Below are 18,794 nucleotides of genomic sequence, written 5' to 3'. Positions count from 1 at the left end.
CAGCCACAGCCGCCTACATACAGCACAGCACAGCACTGCACTCCAACAAAGCAGGATGCATTTATCTGTCGGTAAAGATTTTCTCCTGTCTCCTGTTTCCTGTTTGTGTATGTGTGTATGTGTGTTTGTCAGGGTAGCAACAATATCAGTGTTTCATGGTATGATAACTGCCTCAGAAAATGTCATTGTTTCATGGCATCACAATATTTCATGGTTCATTATTTGGCTTGTTTGGACGTGGGATCTAACTTGAATGTGTGACACTTGGTTGAGATGGATCAGGAAGTGTCTTTGCAGCAAGACCATGAATTAACGGGATCAAAATAACAAATAACATGATGAAATAAAATGGCAACATTGTAACTGAAACATAAATCATGTTAATGTTTGCACCATTTTGGGAGGAAGTAGTCACAATAATCCAACACTGTAAAACAACTGATATTGTGACAATGATGCAAAAGGAACAAAGAGCCCAAATGCAGTCACCCAGGCAGAACATCAGAGATTTGCTAAACAAAAATATGAACAAAGTCGTACAGAGCGGTCAGACAGGTAAGACTCCAACCTGGTAGAGCAGTCCCAACAGGAAAAGAAAGAGGAAGGGAGCAGGCGGAAATCCAAAATCCAAAAAGAAACGGTGAAATTGTCCAAACACAGGCAAGTCGTGGAGAATAAAACATGGAGAACGAAGACAAGAAGTACATAGTAAACAAACATTATGTTCCGGCAACTAAAAAGAGGGGAACACAAGGTTATAGAGACACTGGGAACTAATTAACTAAAGTCCTGCATTCAAATAAATGCTGAGTAAAACTAAGTAGGCTTAATCTGTAAATATAACTCAAAGTAGTTCAAGTTTTTAAAGTAAAAGTAGTCAATGCAGAAACACTGTTATATATTATATCATTTTATAAACAAATTGGGATTTTACTGTTGTAGTTGGTGGAAGTGAATCACTTTGGAACTATTTTGTGTAGGAGAGCAGCTAATGATTATTTTCATTATCATTTAATCTGCTTATTATTTTTGCCATTAATTCATTGATTGATAGGTTTGATTGGAAATGCTGTCACAAGTGCACTAAACCATTATGACGATATTTTATTTTATATGTTTAGGTGTGCAACAGTGCAGCCAGACTCACACACAGACACACTTTTTTATTTCAGACCCCTGAGCTGGGAAAGTGTGTGTGTGTGTTTCTGTATCTGTTTGTAAGTCAGAGGTTACAGAGCGGCCAGACAGTGCCAGGAGCTGGGATTTGTAAAATAATTTTTGTGCATCTGCTCTACTTGGTTTCCTTGCCTTAAACTGTGAAGGAGGACCCCCTGATGCTTGACAATGTAATATACCTGGATCAGTTGCAGTTTCAGGCCATAGGGGCAGTGGTGCTTCCCATGTTCATTTTTTGTACTGGAAATATAGTTTTAATCACCTCTTTTGAATTAATTCCAAAAACATGAGGGACACTCCCATCCTCCTCGGGTGACCTGCTGCCCCGTGTTTGTGTTCTTTTATCTACTGCTGTACCTCTTGGTCCATAACCTATCCCTGATATTTACCCCCCCCCCCCATCTTTCTGTCTCATTTTGATTTTTCTGTCCCTTTCTTTCTTTGTCTCTCTCGCACTTACTCGCTGAGCTCCCATCTAGTCACATTATCACTGAAACACACATGCATGCGCACTTTGGTAACTTGTACACACCTCTACCCCCTTAGTGTCTTGGTGGGCGTAACACACACACACACACACACACACACACACACACACACACACACACACACACACACACACACACACACACACACACACACATCACCTTATCCCCCTAAAACCCACACCTAGTCAACTTTTATGCAGAGTGGACCATGTGTTCTATCTGCCACGTTGTGCTTATGACGCAATGGTGGCTGTTGGTCCAGTTTTATCTTCACCTGTCAGACATCCTCCCAGTCAGGCTCAAAGGCTTCTGGGGATTCTATCAGTCAGCAGCAAAGACACAAAACACACAATCCCTGACACACAAGAACACAAACATACACAGTGAGCAGGAGCAGGTTGCCCAAGGCCGTTGCTGGAACGACTGGCTAACCACCAGGAGTTACATGGACTGCTTAAAGTCGATCAGTCAATAGTCCATCACCCCTGGTCCTCTCTACCATGGTGGTTTGGATATAGCCTCAGGCTGTGTGTGAGTGCGTGTGTGTGTTTGTGATTCTGGAAGAATAAAATGAATAGGTATTAAAAAGAAAGACAGACACAAGGATATGGAGTGACTGAAACACTATTAACAGTTGAAGAATGAATAGTTTGCCAATAGTCTAAAATAACATTCCAGTCCTGATGGATCCACGCAGTCCTGACGTCACAAGTCGTCTTCAACCCGTTGTGAAATGGGCTATTTAGAAAACAAGCAGAGTCAAAGTGAACATTAAGCATTTGCAGTGTTGAAACATAACAAGTTCTCTCTTGGTCACTGATTATTGAACAAAAAAGACAACGTCATGGAATATGATTGATGTCTTTAGCTCTACAGGTGATTTGATGGCTAAACACAGATTCTGATGTTTGATCAACTTCTCATACTTCTATCCTCCGTGAGTAATCCCAGGGAAGATGGGGAAATGTGAGGGTATCCACTTGTTTTTACTTCTTATTATGAAGAAAATGAAATTTAATCAGTGACATGGCATTGGTTAGAAATACATCTGTCATTTAATGATCCTGTATGGCGCTGAGCAATTAATTGAGAATGTCTGTGATATTTCTGGATTATCAGAGAGGATTTTAGTGTGTGATACTACTTTAAGTACTTTCCTGTTCTATTTTAGTGATCCAGATTTAATCGTCTCGAATGCCAAGTCAACCCAGACTGTGACTGTTTACTTCTTTTTTTATTTTGCCCCAAATAGTCAATAAACATTGAAATGTACCCATTGAAAATGCTATATAACCTCAGAATAAGCAGAAATGTTTAACTCAGGTTCATCCATTTTAAACCCTTATGGATGCATCTTTGCCCATTTGTCACTGCCAAGGCAAATTTTCATCCACCCACATCTTTGCAATCCCTTTCTCTCTGCAATCACACAGCCTCAAAAAGGCTTTTCATATTTTGGTCAGAACACACCTTTAGGCTATCACGAAATGAGGAGCATGTGTCGGAAGACTTTGATCGTAAACAAAGCAGAATGAGTCAATCTCCAGACAACATAATATAGAGGAATTTAAATTGAGTTAATGTTTTTTGTAGGCCGTGCAAAATATCAGACTTTTCCAGCCGATCTGTTCTCTTTAATGTGCTGACGTTTTGTTTTAGCCATTTATTCTGAGCATTGCTTAAACTTTGTGTTTTATTCACTGTAGTGATTATACAAGTAAAAAGGGAAAGACATGCTCATGATGATTTTAATTATGGATATGAATTCCAGACACAAGCATTATGCTAAATGACATAATGTGTTTTGTTAATCAATCTTTCCAGTGAAGTATAGTCTAAAGGTATTGTTATTGTGCCCAGTTTTATTCAAGGTAATGGAACGTTTCATTTTGGTCTCATTTTAATTGCATCATAGCCACTTTATCCGGGGCTTTGCTGCGTGAAGTGAATAAAACACGATTAGTGCCTGGTAGTGTCACGTCAGGTAGATTTTCCTCTGCAATGGTGGTGAAGACAACAATTCCCATGATCCCGCTCTGCCTCATAAGTCAAACTTGGTGTTTTGTTGTTGTTTTGATTAAGAGACTGTGATGGAAATTCATCTTGAGATTTGAAATAATGAAATTCTCAGACTGAAGTTGCCTTTGAGTCTTTATAATAGTAAGCTCTGCAGAGGTTACACAACAAGCACGGGTGCTCAAAATGGAACTGGCCGCAAGTTCACAAAAGCCAGAACTTATACAAAGAGGCGTTTCATAAAACATAATATGAAAAAAGACATGAGACATGAGATCATCATCTGTGCCTGTCTGTCCGCTGTAGCAGTTGGAAGAAAAACATCACCAAATAAGGGCATGCACCCTGTTTATCAAGGTTATAGCAGTGAGACACCACCAAATAAGGGTTCCATCCTGTCAGGTAGACAGTATCACAGCAGTTAGACACCTGGTCAGGGGGATTTCCAATACCTTAGACACTGGTCAGTTGAATTTTCAACTACAAGACCTAGTTGCATACTGTACTTTTAAGACCCTAATTCCATAAATGTTGAATACACATACTCTTAAAAAATGGTGCAGTCTTATACTACATCATCTAACTTTGCTCTTTACTGGTTTCATGACTGCTATAGGTCGCCTAACACTAAAATGTAACTACGGGTGGCAATAAGCTGTTGTTGTTGTAATTTGACATTTTACACATCAGTTTAGTTTGAGCCTTGGTGTTCATGTAAGCCACACACTGGTTGTGACCAGTAGCCTTCTAAGAAAAAGTACTAAAACGGTTCTTAAAAGCTCCAAATCCTCATTCCCAGTGGTGCAGTGCTTAGTAATTCTGTCTGTGTTGTTGGATGACTGTATATTGGTGTGTTTGCATACACATTTGTGTGTACTAAATGACTCCGCTGTGGAATGTAACAGTTTTTTATGCTTTTATGTTTTTTATTATACTTTCTAGAGGGGCTTATAGGCCCCTTCAGCCATGACTAAAGCTTTTCCCCCACTTTAAAAATGCCTCTGCCAGCAACTCTAACCTCCCCTGGGTGATTTCTCTCTCTTTATCCACAGTGCCATGCATGGATTTGCAACTACTTTCCAGCCATATGCTATACCTTTATATTTAAAGTTCTTAAAGCCTGCACTTTCCATTTGAAAATATTCCTTTACACTTTTATAGCCAACAAACAGCCTGGAATAAATGCTTCTTGGAATGGAGTACAACAGCCATGCTAATAATTGAAACTGCAAAAGAGCACCAATTTCTGAGCGCTGGTTTCTCAAGCTCAGCTGAAGAGCGCGTTTATCTGTTGTTAAGGTGCTTTGTGTGTTGTTCTTTTCATACAGCACAAATACCACACGCACAACATTTGACAGCATGTTCAATTGTGTATTTGTCAAAATCATGTTTGAGCACAGTCAGCAGCTCAATAGAAAATCTGTATTTCCACAGCAGTTTTTTAAAAAGAGCATTTAACAATCCGTGTACATCACAGGGTTTTCCATTAATTATTAATATCTCATTTGTCACTCCACAATTTCATACTGAACCTAAATATTTTTTCACTTTTCATAATAACACAAGATCTCTCTAACTTGCTATTTGCAGCGCTACAAGAGTGACCTTTGTGGGTGTGCACGCGCACCCCTGTTACGCCATAGATTGAACTAATTCTGTGTGAAACACTGCATCATTTACATAAAAAATTCTATCTGTATTCTCTTTCCACAAAGAGAAGAAGAGGCAACTCAGGATGTATTTTATGACATCTTCACAAGGGAACAGCGTCGTCATTTTTAGGCCTTCTGATGTAGTCACTGTGCTCGGCTGTGAGCTCTGCTGTGGACACCACAGTGGAAGTAATTTCCTGCTCCCTTGAACAGATATAACAGACTTCCTTCTCTTTTCAATCCATTATTCCTCTTGTGGGCTTATACTTGTTCGACATTGTTCAGAGAACACTGAACTGGAGGTGTCGATGTACAGTTTGTAGTGAAAGTTACAAACTGGTCGTCTCAGCCAGAAGACGGATAGCTTTCATTTGAACTTGTCCGTATCAAATTGCCATTAGCTTAACAAGTGCCCAGTGGCTTTGTAAAACAACAGCTAATTTTTCTGCTTTTTCTTTATTCTGAGTTGTCATCAACTTGAGACTTTACCTTAACTACATCTAGTTCATTGTCTGAGAGGAGGACAGAGAACCCTAACCCTTTTTGTATTCATTTGGCTAAGGTGCTGTAAATTCTTGGGGAAACCCTGCATTACATAAGAGTAGAACACCGAACGTCTCTCCAGATACGTCTCTGTGGGCACCCTAATAGCTAATGTTGACATAAAGATCATCATAAAGATAGATGACCTGACAGCTCCCCAAAAGTGGGGCCAAATAATTTAAAATCGCCCCCTGGTGGCTGGCTGCAGTATAGTCATAAACCCTGCCTCCTACATGTTAGCAGTTGGAACAAACGAAAACAACAAAGTACACATCCTAAATATGGTTTCTGTCATTTTGATCAGTTCTTATTTCACTGATGTTTGTTCATATTGATGAGTTTGTTTTTAATTAGTTAGTTGATGCTATAAAAACTGGGTGAATCGTCATGATTGACAGCTGAGATTGACTTGTGATTGGTGAGGTGGGTGTATCGGGGGGGGGGGGTATCTTGATACTGCGGCTTCACTCCCTGACATCATCAGCGTAAGATGGCTGCACCCGTTGGATATTTTGGCTTAATTTTAATACACTTTGCATTGTCCATGTTTATCTATCTATCTCTCTCTCTATCCCTTGTTCAGGTAGAAAATAATTGATTAAATCCTTTACGTGCTTTTCCAACATTCCAACTTGGGGAACTCAGGCTTCAAGCTAAAAAATGCATGTTTTATATTTCTCCCTCTGTCTTCACTAGGAGCCCAGACCTGTGACTGTCAGACTGACAGTTATCACCTGTTACCTGATACCACTGACAGCTACAGACACCAAGTTTAAGAGAGACACAGTTAAGTAGGTTTAGATGACAGATTTACCATGACAGACAGTAGTGACAGACAGAGGATCAGTTTGAAAAGTTAGAGAGAGTCAGACTCGGCTGATACAACTGAGACGCGAGTCAGCAACAAAGGGGATAAGAGAATCAGCAGCACGACAGATGTCTGCCCGAGTACAACTATCATGAGTGGAGTGGATCCAGAGATGTGTCTCTCACCTTGTCTGGTGTCGTCACTGTCAAACAAGGGAGACTTGTGTATATATATAAAATGCAGTATTTGTATACTGTAATACAGCCCAACAGATATGGATGAAAGACTCATATCAGCTGCTTATATGTCAACTGATAATCGACAGGGCTCTATACTGCAGGCAGGCACATTTTTGCCAACCCACTCCTGCAAAGTGCTGTACGGGACCCGATCCATTACCCGTAACTTTATCTTCAGGTCCATTCTGGACCCGCCCAGAATCATTAACATATGACTTGTTCCCCAACAACTTTTTACAAGCTGCAAAGCCGCTGAGAACCTATTCATCACTGGCCATGTCTGTCTTTGTATGATCCATTTTGATGTAATAGCTAGTTTGCTATTGGTAGCGACAGTGATTTGAGCAGAAGTCAAGTGTTCAAAGGAGGTGTAATAAGCTTTCACAATAAAAAAAACCCTTTTCATTTAATTTAGATATTAAATACTGCATTAGGATTTTAGTTTGACATCTCCAGAAAAAAAACATACTTTAGTTCACACCCTCAGCCTGCCTGTGTTTGTTGAATTTTTACCTGTGCCTGTAAATGTGAATATATATATATATATATATATATATATATATATATATATATATATATATATATATATATATATATATATATATATATATATATATATATATATAAATATATTTTTTACCCCCTAAGATTTTTTGCCAAAAGTCAAGGTCAAGTCAATGTAAACTTTATTATCCCACTAGGGGAAATTCATGTGGTCATACACATCTCAGTGAAAACACAGAGGCACACAATACATGCACACACAATCATTTAAAACATTTTTTTGAATGTTTATGAGATTGTTGTATTCGATGTTGCAGCTGAAATAAGTGCAAATGGTCGACTTTTTTTTGTATTTCAGTTGATTGTTGCACGGAGCGCAAATCTGTGGAGTGAAACAGTTTCTAATTCCAGTCAGTCACACTGCCATCCATTTCCACTCACCACGGCTCCTCTCGTCGCCTGCTGCTTTCTGTTAATGGAGATATCACCTCCTCCCTCCTCCTCCTCCCCCCTCACCATCCTCTTCTCTTTTTTGTACTTTTCCCTCCTCTCCACTTTCACTTCCCTCCTTTCGAATCCTTCTGTTGTGCCTCTTCACTGGCCCACTCAGTGAAACTAATCGACAGTAAGCCATCACTCAGAGCACTCTGCATTTCATTGTTGGTTATCCAAGACATTCTCACTCTCTCACTCCCACGCTCCCTCCCTCATTGCACTGTAAATCAACAAATGAATCATAACAAGTAGAAGAGGCAGACAACGAAGAAAAAAACAAATGGGGTTTATTATTGAGTGCAATTCTGGAAGGCAGGCAGATTGACTTTCTCTCAGCGCGATTCGGTACTTCCTTTATAGTGAATGCCAGGAGCTCTAGTAGCAAACAATTTACTTTTTGTGACTCCGCAGGTATCACTTTAGCTTTTGCATCAGAAATTGCCACAGCCAAAAACATAATCAGGGGCTGAAATGATGATTATTGTTTCTGTGAATCTGCAATACAACGCAAATATGTATTTCTGATCCGGTCATCTGCCTTAAATGGCATCAAAGCTCTCATAACTCTGCCAGATGAATGCTTTGATAAGTTGAAGGTTCGTGTGTGGGATGTTTGAATGATTATACTCTTCAATCTGATATGTTTTTTATCTTTGACAGTTATTTTACGCTTTGCGTCTTGGGCTTTCAATCTCTGATGCACTGTAGAGTTTCTGTCTCTTGAGTTTAAATCCAGTTTATCGTATACTGAAGGTAGGGTTGTTAATTTGTTGAAATACTCTTCATGTCATGGTAACCGTCCATAGATAGCCGTCTTGAAGAAAAAAAAAAAAGCATAAAAAGCTGGTGTCTGTGGCACTCACAGGACTGTAATAAACACAACCAACAATTTCATTCAAACTTAATGAAATTATACACGTAATAGAATCATATACTGGTGCACTTGTCCGTCAATAACTAACCTGTGCATGACTGAAGTGTAAAGTCGGCTTTGAGCAGTTTTCAGGCAGTGTGCGTTCATGTGTTTTGACGAGAGGGACGACGGGAGGCGGTGGAATGTGTCCCCTGCAGTTTAGCCTGCTTTTGCTAGCTTTGCAAGGATTACCAGCTAGCTGTAACAGACAGAAGAGCAGGGAATGGTGCTCAGTTTGGGTCATCCATAACTTTTATGATTTGTTGTCACTCTCTGTAACAACCCTAGCCGCCCACCCTCCATAGTCTCAACAGGATTCTCCCGCTCATCAGATTCACACAAATTAGATACCTGCAGAGTTTTATCTCACGCTCACGAGGTAATAAAATACCATCACAGATCATTGACTTCCTACCGCACTGTACCTTCCTCTCAGGCGTCTTTCTTTCTCTTTGATTAGATGTTTTTCTTCTTTCAGCAGCAGATGAAGTTTTTTTTTCATCTCTACATGTGATTATTTGTTCAGTAGTTTTTGTCCATAACCATCTATTCTACAAACAGACTCAAGTAACCCAAATAACACATTTCTCATATGCCTATAGACTCTGCCCTGCCACTTGCAAAATGTTTGATGCCAATTAAACGCAGTGGCTTTGTTTCCCTCCTCGGTTTGTTTTGATGCAGTCAGCACCAGGCAGGGAATATGAGGGAGTTGTATGTCGCAGAGCAATTATGGTCTGTCTGTATTTCACCTACTGTTGTTCCAAAAGAAAGGCAACCTCAGAATTGTCTTGATGGGATTGTGGGTAAAGACAAATTAAATCAAAATCTCTGTAAACTAATAGTCTTCACAACTGGGGGGAATTGTATTGCTCGTGGTTGGGGGAGATCAGAGTTTATGGCCCCTTTAATGAGTTGTTAAGAAGAAAAAAGGCACGACAACAGCGGCAATAAAAAAACAACCGCACTGGCTGCAAATCTTACGGTACATTTTGGGAGGGTCCGGGGAGAGAGTGAGTGGGAAGAATTTATGTTCTGGAAATGACCCAGTGGTCAGCTCCAACCTATTTTTGCTTAAAGTGCAGGACTTGTGCGGCAGTCAATATGCCTAATTGCTCTGGTATTGCTAACTGCATCTTACACTTAAGCACTGGGACTGTAAAAGTCAGAGCTGATGCTCATAGTACTTATGGACCTGATGTAATGATTTTGTCCCTCTCCTCTCATGGGCGTTGGAGTTTCTTATGCTTAATGTGCTGCTGATGCAGTTGGAGGAAGGAAATACATATTTACACTCAAATTGTTTGTAAATGTATATATTATGTTTTTCTTATAAACCTTATCATACTGTGACCTTAACCATAAACTTAATTACTGATCAAATGGTTAATGGGAGCAGGGAGGGTAAAACTAAGTTTTGGTTGTGAAACCAAAACAATGAGCTGATATTTGGTTAAATGCTCTGTGGAGATTAGAGGAACTGCCTATTTTGGAGAGAAGGGTGATAATTTGGGTCGGATTGCTGCTACAAATAACCTTTTTAAACGTGTTAACATAACATAAATAATATGTTTATGGCTTTGGCTAGTTGTGCTTGTTCCCCGCAGGCCTTGCAGTTCTCAGAAGGCAGGAAGTGTCATCTGTCAATTTGGATCTGTTGTGCATGGAAGCAAACTGCATGCTCTCATCTGTGCACCCATGATATTATTCTGTGGGAAACAATGTAAAATGAAAAATTGATCTTGTAAATGTCTTGTCATCTGTGTAGAGGTGTTGCAGTCCCTCTCTGACTGCAAACTGTGACCTATAAAAGTTTTGTTGGGGATATTTTCAGGCACACCAATTACTTGGCTTGAACTTGTCCATAACATTTGCTCATGCCATGCTAGAACCGCTACACATAATGAACTCCTCCAAGGCTTGGGCATTGCGATGCCATCAATTAATGTTAGAAGTGTGATATAATGCGATTCACTGTTCACCACTGAAGCAATTATCCCCTCCTAACCGAGCTGAATGGCTCTGAATCTTCACTTTTAATCCTCAGACCGCTTTTACTGTTAAACTAACAGCATCATAAACACTCTCCCACACGGACACATCACTGTAAGAGACAAATCGAGAATGAGATGATTTGTTTTAACTGCCTCATTAGAGGAACCAACAATACGAGTTTAATCGTTTTAATATTGTGATACCCGCCATGGTGTTGGGGGAGACTGGATTTTCTTATTTGTGTGGTGTGTAATCTTTCTGTGAGATAATGAAAAACATTTGAACTTCTATCTCAAGCCCTGAATTTCTGAAAATGAACATGCAGTTAATTAACAATAGTTGATCGCAAACCAGTAGTACTGCTTCTTGCTCTGGTAACGAAGCTGGAAATGGAGTGGGAAAGATCCTATGGGCATTATCCCTGGGCTCCATTTTTAGACACCAGTACTCTGAAGATTATATCGTGAGAAGACAACAGTAAAGGAGATAAACCTGGTGTTAAACAAGGATCTTGCAGTTTCCCAGCACAAGTGTTGGAAACTCTCTAATCAGAAAACAAGTTTGCTTTTCTCATTCTAAGTATTTGTTTCAGTGTCACTCAAGCTTGTCAGTGATCTATTGGGATCTGAGTACTCTTTACGTATTATCATTCTTATCATTATTTAAATGTGTTTTTTAGGTTTTTTAGGTTTTTTAGGACATGCAGCACAGGGGCGGGTTAGTAAAACCAAACCTGTGGTCGCTGTTGGAGGGCTTTAGCCTCCCTACATGCTTTATCATTATTATTATTATTACTATTATTACATATTTCTTTTATTTGATAGTTGATAGCAAAGAGTGACAGCAGCAACAAACGGGCTGTATTTAGCCTTGTTTTTTTTTTTTTTCTACGACCGTTTTATCATGTGCAATGCTCTTGACAAACAGTCAGGAAACACAAGGTTAATAAAAAACAAAGGTCACCAGCCAGACTCCATTCAGGGGCTCTGCGACTACATTGTACACATCAGCACAATACGCAATTCTCATGTTCTTACCCCAAATATGTTCTCTACCGGTATCTTTCTTCCTTTGTTGTTCCCTGTCTTTTATTTTTGCCACTAATGAGGAGGGGCTTCACTTTGAGGTGTGTAACAAAAGCACATTTTTTGGGATGCAAGAATAGAGGCTCCTCAGATCAGCACTATTATTTGAACATTTCTGATCTGTGGCATGTATTGTATCTAATGGAAATTCAATTTAATACTTTTAATAGGAAAATAAATTGAAGGGCTTTGTTAGGTCCTATGGGCAGCAGTGTACTCTTCATAAAAGGAAGTGATAGTAATTACCTCCCTTTTTCCTACCCCTTGATTGCCCAATCTTCCTTCTGTCTCCCACTATTATCTCTCCCCCTCTCACCCCACTCACCCTTCTGCCTCCAGTACAGCTTCCTCTCATCTTCTCTTCCCCCTTTCAACTCTTATCTCTTGGTTAACCCTTCATTTTCCCCTCGGTTCATTCATAGTGTTGGCTCCCATTTCGCGTTGCGTCCTCGCCTCCTCTGTTTCCACATTCCGCTGATACAGTACATCCATCTTTATGATCCACTTTTGTCTCTGGTGTTGAGCAACAGCGGCACAGGGTGCACAGTCGCACAAACTGTGCCAACAAGCCACCCATTGATGTAGAGCTCTAGTTTTCTGAGGATGATGTACAATTTCCTCATGTGTTTGCATTGGTGCACATGCTGGTACATTGTCAGAAAGGTTTCCTTTATTGTTACTTGTTGGTGTTATGATCCTTGTCATGGTCTAAGCATAGTCTATGGAAGGATCATTCCATTCCACCGCGACATCACTGTAATCAAAGAAAATTCTACTAGGCAGTTAATATGACATGACTTCTAGCAATCGATGCATAACACAGTAATGCAGCGTCTCAGAATACGAGTTGTCAATGTCCCCACAGTTAAAAGGTTTCACGAGCCTCTGTCACAAGGGACCACACTCAATGTTTTGATCTCACTTCCGAGGTGGACAAGCTGACAATCCCCAGCAGTAATTCTGTTTACCGGAAATCTTGTTTCTGGATTTCTCTGTTCATATTACTGTCATATCAGATTCTTATCCAGTGCTTTACTAGATCCCCTTTTAGACTCTTTCTCCAGCTAAATAAATTAGTCCTCCCTAATGTACAGTCTAATGTTGTAATGGCTGCACAAGTTCCTCAGGAAATAGCCAGAGACGCTATGCATATTGTAGCCAGTGACACTTGTAACCTTATTAAAGGAGGAGCTGCTCCAAAAATGGTTTATCATGAACAATGCTGGTGGTGCTGACTACAATGATGGCAATGTCTCTCTGAATTTCACTCAGGCTACATCCATACTAATACGTTTTAGTTTTCAAATGGTTTTTCAAAACTAAAACATCAAAAACGACCTCTGTCCACAAAAGCAATTTAGCTCCGCATTAGTAATGTTCTTTGTCTATAGTTACACACCTGAAAATGTGTATCATGTGACCATTCATGTACACTGAGCATGAGCGTATCAGTATTAACAGGAAACAGATAGTCTACTTGGTTGCATTCTTACAGCAAATGCTACTTGATAATGGTGAAATGAAAGATGAAGGATTTATTTTCTTGGACCGATGAGGTGGAAGATTTTGCCTTCACCACTGGAAGAAGAGTCGGGACCGATAAGAACCAATCAGGAAGCAAGTCCATGTGTTTTCAAATGTTTGAGTATTTTGCCCTTCAAGACTACAGCGCTCCCCTAGGGTCAGCGGTGTTTCCAAACTTCTCCTTTTCAGCCGCTCAACAACTCCGGAAGAAATCCTAATGACTTTGTGCTGATCCCTTTAGTCTCCATCCAGCACCACCATATTAGCAGATGTTATCATGCTGACTGTGAACACTGTAAACATTACACCTACTAAACTTCAGCCTGTTAGTCATTGCGGGGATGTTTTTATGCTGACATAAGCATTTAGCTTTGCCTAACAATAGCCTCACAGAGTGGTTAGCGTGGCTGCAGACTCTGTTGTCCTTCAGTTTCAGAGGTGATCTTATGGACAGTTGCTGCATAGTATATTTTTTTAACAGGGCCGGCTTTGCGTAGTCAACCGCTGCAGCCTTTTTTTTCCCTCTCTTTTATTACAAACTTGTCTCGATTTTTGTTTCATTCCCGGGGTTCAGTACCAGCATGTCATGGATGAATACCTTAAATGCATCACTAATGGCTTTATGCTACATGTCATGAAAGCCATTTTGGAAATAGCCCATTTCCATGCTTTGATGTGTGCTCTTTCCGCAGAACGGCTCTTATATTAGACTCCCTTTAAAAAAAAGTCACAGCTCTGCTGCGTCTACCACCACCCAATTTGTTTGGGATAAATGTAAGACCTTGAGCCAGAAATTGAACCTGCTATCCATGAGTAAACTGCGTTAGCTGTTGGCCGCTGTTTGACTTACTGAAGACATCTTTGAATGTAAATGAAATGCTACGTGAGCCTCATGGATTAATATGTATTTACACTGCCGAGTGCAAGCACACGAGAATGAGGAATGACTTCAGTTATGCTCATTTTTATAGTCTGTTTTATAGTCACCTCAGCACCTCAGTCTAATATGCTCTTGCTTTTGAAGAGTCTATTTATGAGATTGTTTCAGTTCATTTCATGTCTGCTTCTGGGTGGAAATTAAATCCAAGGAGAGCTGCAGGTATTAAGAGGAAGCTGTGCTGGGTCTACGACGAGTGTGTGTGTGCTAGTGGGCTTCAATTTCCACTATTACAGTTAAAATATTCCAGGTGTAAAGACACCTAAACACAAGTCGAGGACGGAGCTCCGCTCTCGTCTCTCCACTTTCCAGCAGAGCAGAGTCACGCTGTGTGCTGCAGTGCTCTCCGTCTCCTGCATGAGCATGAGATGAGGCTCCATGTATGAATAATTGCTTCCCTTGTGATTCCATTGCTCCCTATATTTCACTCCCTGCTCTGTCCCAGCATGGTAAGAATCCCATCTAGAGTGATCAGCACGTCTCTGTCATGGAATTGAAGGCAAATGTGAAAGAGAAATGTAGAAGTAATTACACGGTTGTTCTCTGAAATGACTTTGGGGAAGTTTTTTCCTTATTTAGCATCAGATAAACAAGAGAAGGAGAGTTGCTGACCTCCTGACAAGGTTGATCCCGTTTGTGATAGTGAATCCATTAGTCAAGTGTTAATCATGCCCTCCTCATGACAACGGCCCTGTGCTGTTAACTCTGAGCTGACTCTCATCTGACTACATCACAACTTAAAACACAGACAATCACATAGGCATCAACACATTTCCCACAGACAGTTAAGTGGCACAATATTCACTATCTTTAATTGTTTATAATCTAATACAAGCAATATTTTTCAAATTCTTGATGCTTTTTCTTTGCCAGATCTATTTTTTTTCACTCACAACTCGTTCTTTAGTGCTTAAAAGAACATGTTTCTTTGCACAGGGTTTGCACTCATTTCCTCTTTTAACTTGACCTTATTTCTTATACAAGCTGGGGAGAAAACAGAATAGTAGGACAACTACTCAAATTTGTCCAAAAAGATGAAAAAAAAACCAGTGAGAAGGTTCATAGGGACAGTTTGATGCATTTTAAATCACCGCCAGCTGGACATGTCATCTGCTCATTGGCATGAGACAAAACGTTTCCCTCCAGTGGACTGAAAGTTTAAGTTGACATCCCAGCTCCCTGCAGAGAGCGACACTTGTACACTCAGTGTGCGTGTGAGTGTGTGTGTGTGTGTGTACAGAAAAGTGCACGCACACACACACTTGCACACATATGGTTGTTCAGAGGGCGCCGCATTTGTGAGGTCCTGCTGTGAGAAGAGAGGAGGGAAGATGTTTAATTTGCAGTGTCAGTAATTATGTGTGATCTGATCTGTGTTAATCTCAATCTCATCCTCCAGACTTCTCAGTCACATTTGGTGGTCAGATTCTGTATTTTGTGGGAGCAGCAACACAGAGAGGGGTAAAGAGAGACAAGGAAACAATGCAAAGCCACTATAGCAAAGGGTGATGGTGCTAAATGGTGGAATGAGCTCCCCATTGACATCCGGACATCAGAAGGTTTACACATCTTCCGCCGCAAACTCAAAACACACCTCTTCCGACTATACCTTGAATAACATTTTTAAAACTAAGAATTTAGTAGCACTTAAAATGGCACTTACTTATAGCACTTTGTAGTTTTGGTTTTTTGAAGAAATTGTACTTTCTCTATTCTTGTTGTTCTGGGTTTGTACCCTCATGGTTGAATGCACTTATTGTAAGTTGCTTTGGATAAAAGCGTCAGCTAAATGTAATGTAATGTGCTGGAGGAAGAGTGGGGATGTAGCGGTAAACCTGGATTGAGATTACACCTCAGAACCATCTCATAAAAAAAAAGTTGTCTGGGCCACTGAGACCCTGTTGTTTCTCCAAAATAAGTCAAGGTGTCAGAGCTTTGCTGCAAAGACCTGATTCAGTGCTTCACTGTGGTGTATGTGTACACTGCCCTGTCAAACACATTTGCAGATGTAGCCACTGGTTCGGAGACACGTGAGTCTACACCCAACAGAGAGTTGGCAGAGACGAGGAGTGTCTTCTCTTCCCTTCCTGCCCTTTTTAAAAGCAAAACAATCATGAATGTAAACCTTTACAACAACAATCAATATATTTTTCCACACTCCTCAACCTCTGGCTTCCATTAGTGCTCCCGTCATCTGTAAAAACGTTTGAGATAAATCAAAATGACAACGTAATGTTTTCGAAAAGTGGAGGTTTCCTTGCCCTCTGTTTTCTCTTCGTCTGCCCTGTTGTGACTCAGCACATTTCGACAGGAGTTACAGCAAAACATGCGAATCACAGTAACAATCCTTAAAGAGGCCATTTGTTTTAAATCTTCATAAATGTGTTCAGGAAAAGTGGTACCGAGTATCTGCTGCTGATGTCCAGTCTAACTGAGGCAGAGAGAGAGGTGGCAAAGAGTGTTTCCACCTGTTCATTTCAATGCAATTCTGGTCCGTACTTACTGTGTGCCTCTGACCACGTCTCTACTCTGACCTTCTCCTATTTTGTTTTGAGTCCTGCCCATGCAAATCTCCCAGGAGCAGGTGCACATAGTTAGCATCACTAACTAAAGGATGTTCTCTTGCCCACACAAATTCTGTATTTGCACATGCAGCACACTCTCATTGGGCATGGCTGAAGTTTTGGTTATTTTGGTTTTAAGGTTGGCATCTCCCCTCTTCCCCCTACAAATGACTTCCAACTTTCTTTAATACCAACTGCTATAAACTTTACAAAAGTAAGGAGTACATTTGTTAATGGAGATCCTAACATTTATTGTATTGATTCTCTTCTTCCTTCTCCACAGTGAACAAGCACAAGCCGTGGATTGAGACATCTTACCATGGCGTGATCACGGAGAACATGGACACTGTACTGCTGGACCCCCCTCTGGTCGCTCTGGACAAGGATGCCCCAGTCCCCTATGCTGGTAGGAAACACCAGGATACTCCAAGTATCCATGCACATTTAAAAAGTAGAAGATACACACCCTCTCCCGCACATTCATTGTCTCGCACACACGTAGGGGCCAAGACGAGGATGCCTCAGTAATGTGCGCAGGCAACTGTGGCAACGTAGAAACAAATGGTTGAGCCGACAGTTCTCTGTACTCAGGATTTGTCATGGTGACTGAATTCCATTTATCAGCCCTAGTGATGTTAAAGCAAATGATAAATGATTTTCAAAGCAGTTCCAGAAGTCTCTTGATTTTCTTGACAAGCGCTCCTCTGACACACACATCTGAACGTCAAACTGTTTGAACTCTAGTGCTTTTCCTTTATATAAAGCTATTAGTCAGGATTTGAAATGGTTTAGATAGGCTCATTTTTTTAGTTGGATGGAAGACAACGGGCTTATTCAAGCATTCTGAGGTTCGTGAAAATTCATTTATATTTTTATAATCTTGTGACATTCAAGGTTTCGAGTTAAGATGCATCTTTTTCACTCCCCCCGACATGGACCTATTCACGCCGTCAGCTAATTGAAGCCATGTGTCATCCTTTTTCCTTTCCTCATAAGCTGAGCTGAAATGCCCCATTAACCTGAGCAAGAGCTTCCTCTCAAAAGCATCTTTTCTTCCCGAGTGCTGTCAGCTTCTGGTGATGTAAATATTCATTTTGTAGTTGACAAGCTTGTCCAGAATATCAAGCAGAGCACACAAGAAGCAATGTTTTGGTCTTATTTACAGTGTAGTTTATTGTGCATCTTGGCTCCAGTTGTATTTAAGTCCATATTTATTCATTTCTATTCAGATTGTGCTATTTTGCTAAATCCAGCCTGAGCGTCATGTATTATAAATTAATCTCAGAATCTTTATAGCACTAAGAAATGTGTACATTTCACAAGCGCTACCAATCGTGAGTCAGTCTTGGATGTTGATCGTAACGTTTCACTTTGACACTTGAACAAACATCACTGTGATAATAACTACCCTAAAATTACCTTCATTTACGTGGGGGAGGCAAGATTGCCACAACCAGGTGGCGATCGAAATGCTTTGGCTTAACTCTGGGGAGCGGTCATGTCATCCATCTTTATATACAGTCTATGGTTGTACATAGGAAACTGTAGGAGTGGGGGGCTTGACTTGGGAAGTCCTGTCTTGTCGTATATAACAGTAGATTTGTCGATTCTCTGCTTTCACTGAAGGTTTGGTCACTGGGAACTCACTGTAGCTGTTTGAGAGAAAGGCTTTCAGAGCCTGGTAGGACAGTAAAAACTCCACTGGCACTAAATGAAGAAAAACATCTCTTGGACAACACCTAATGGTTTCCATTAAAGTGGGTGCTGGGAGTGTAGCACAGACTGAGTCACAGAACAGGTACAGTACACATGTAATAATGCCAGTTCGACATCATTATACACCCGATCTCCAGAT

At 40.5% G+C, this 18,794-nt stretch overlaps 1 protein-coding gene across 3 annotated transcripts in view; it reads left to right on the top strand.

The window, feature by feature from the left end:
• clstn2 (calsyntenin 2) overlaps positions 1–18,794 on the top strand; it is a 132,224-nt gene that overhangs the window by 47,730 nt on the left and 65,700 nt on the right. For all 3 annotated transcript variants that reach the window (XM_034613396.1, XM_034613395.1, XM_034613394.1), the window contains exon 2: positions 17,223–17,345. In XM_034613396.1, the coding sequence (XP_034469287.1) occupies positions 17,223–17,345 (123 nt within the window). The remainder of the gene's footprint in view (positions 1–17,222; positions 17,346–18,794) is intronic.

This window comes from Hippoglossus hippoglossus, chromosome 17, assembly GCF_009819705.1.
Source record: "Hippoglossus hippoglossus isolate fHipHip1 chromosome 17, fHipHip1.pri, whole genome shotgun sequence".
NCBI classification, from domain to species: domain Eukaryota; kingdom Metazoa; phylum Chordata; class Actinopteri; order Pleuronectiformes; family Pleuronectidae; genus Hippoglossus; species Hippoglossus hippoglossus.
Note: the sequence above shows the minus strand (reverse complement) of the source record. Positions and strands in the feature narration are given on the sequence as shown.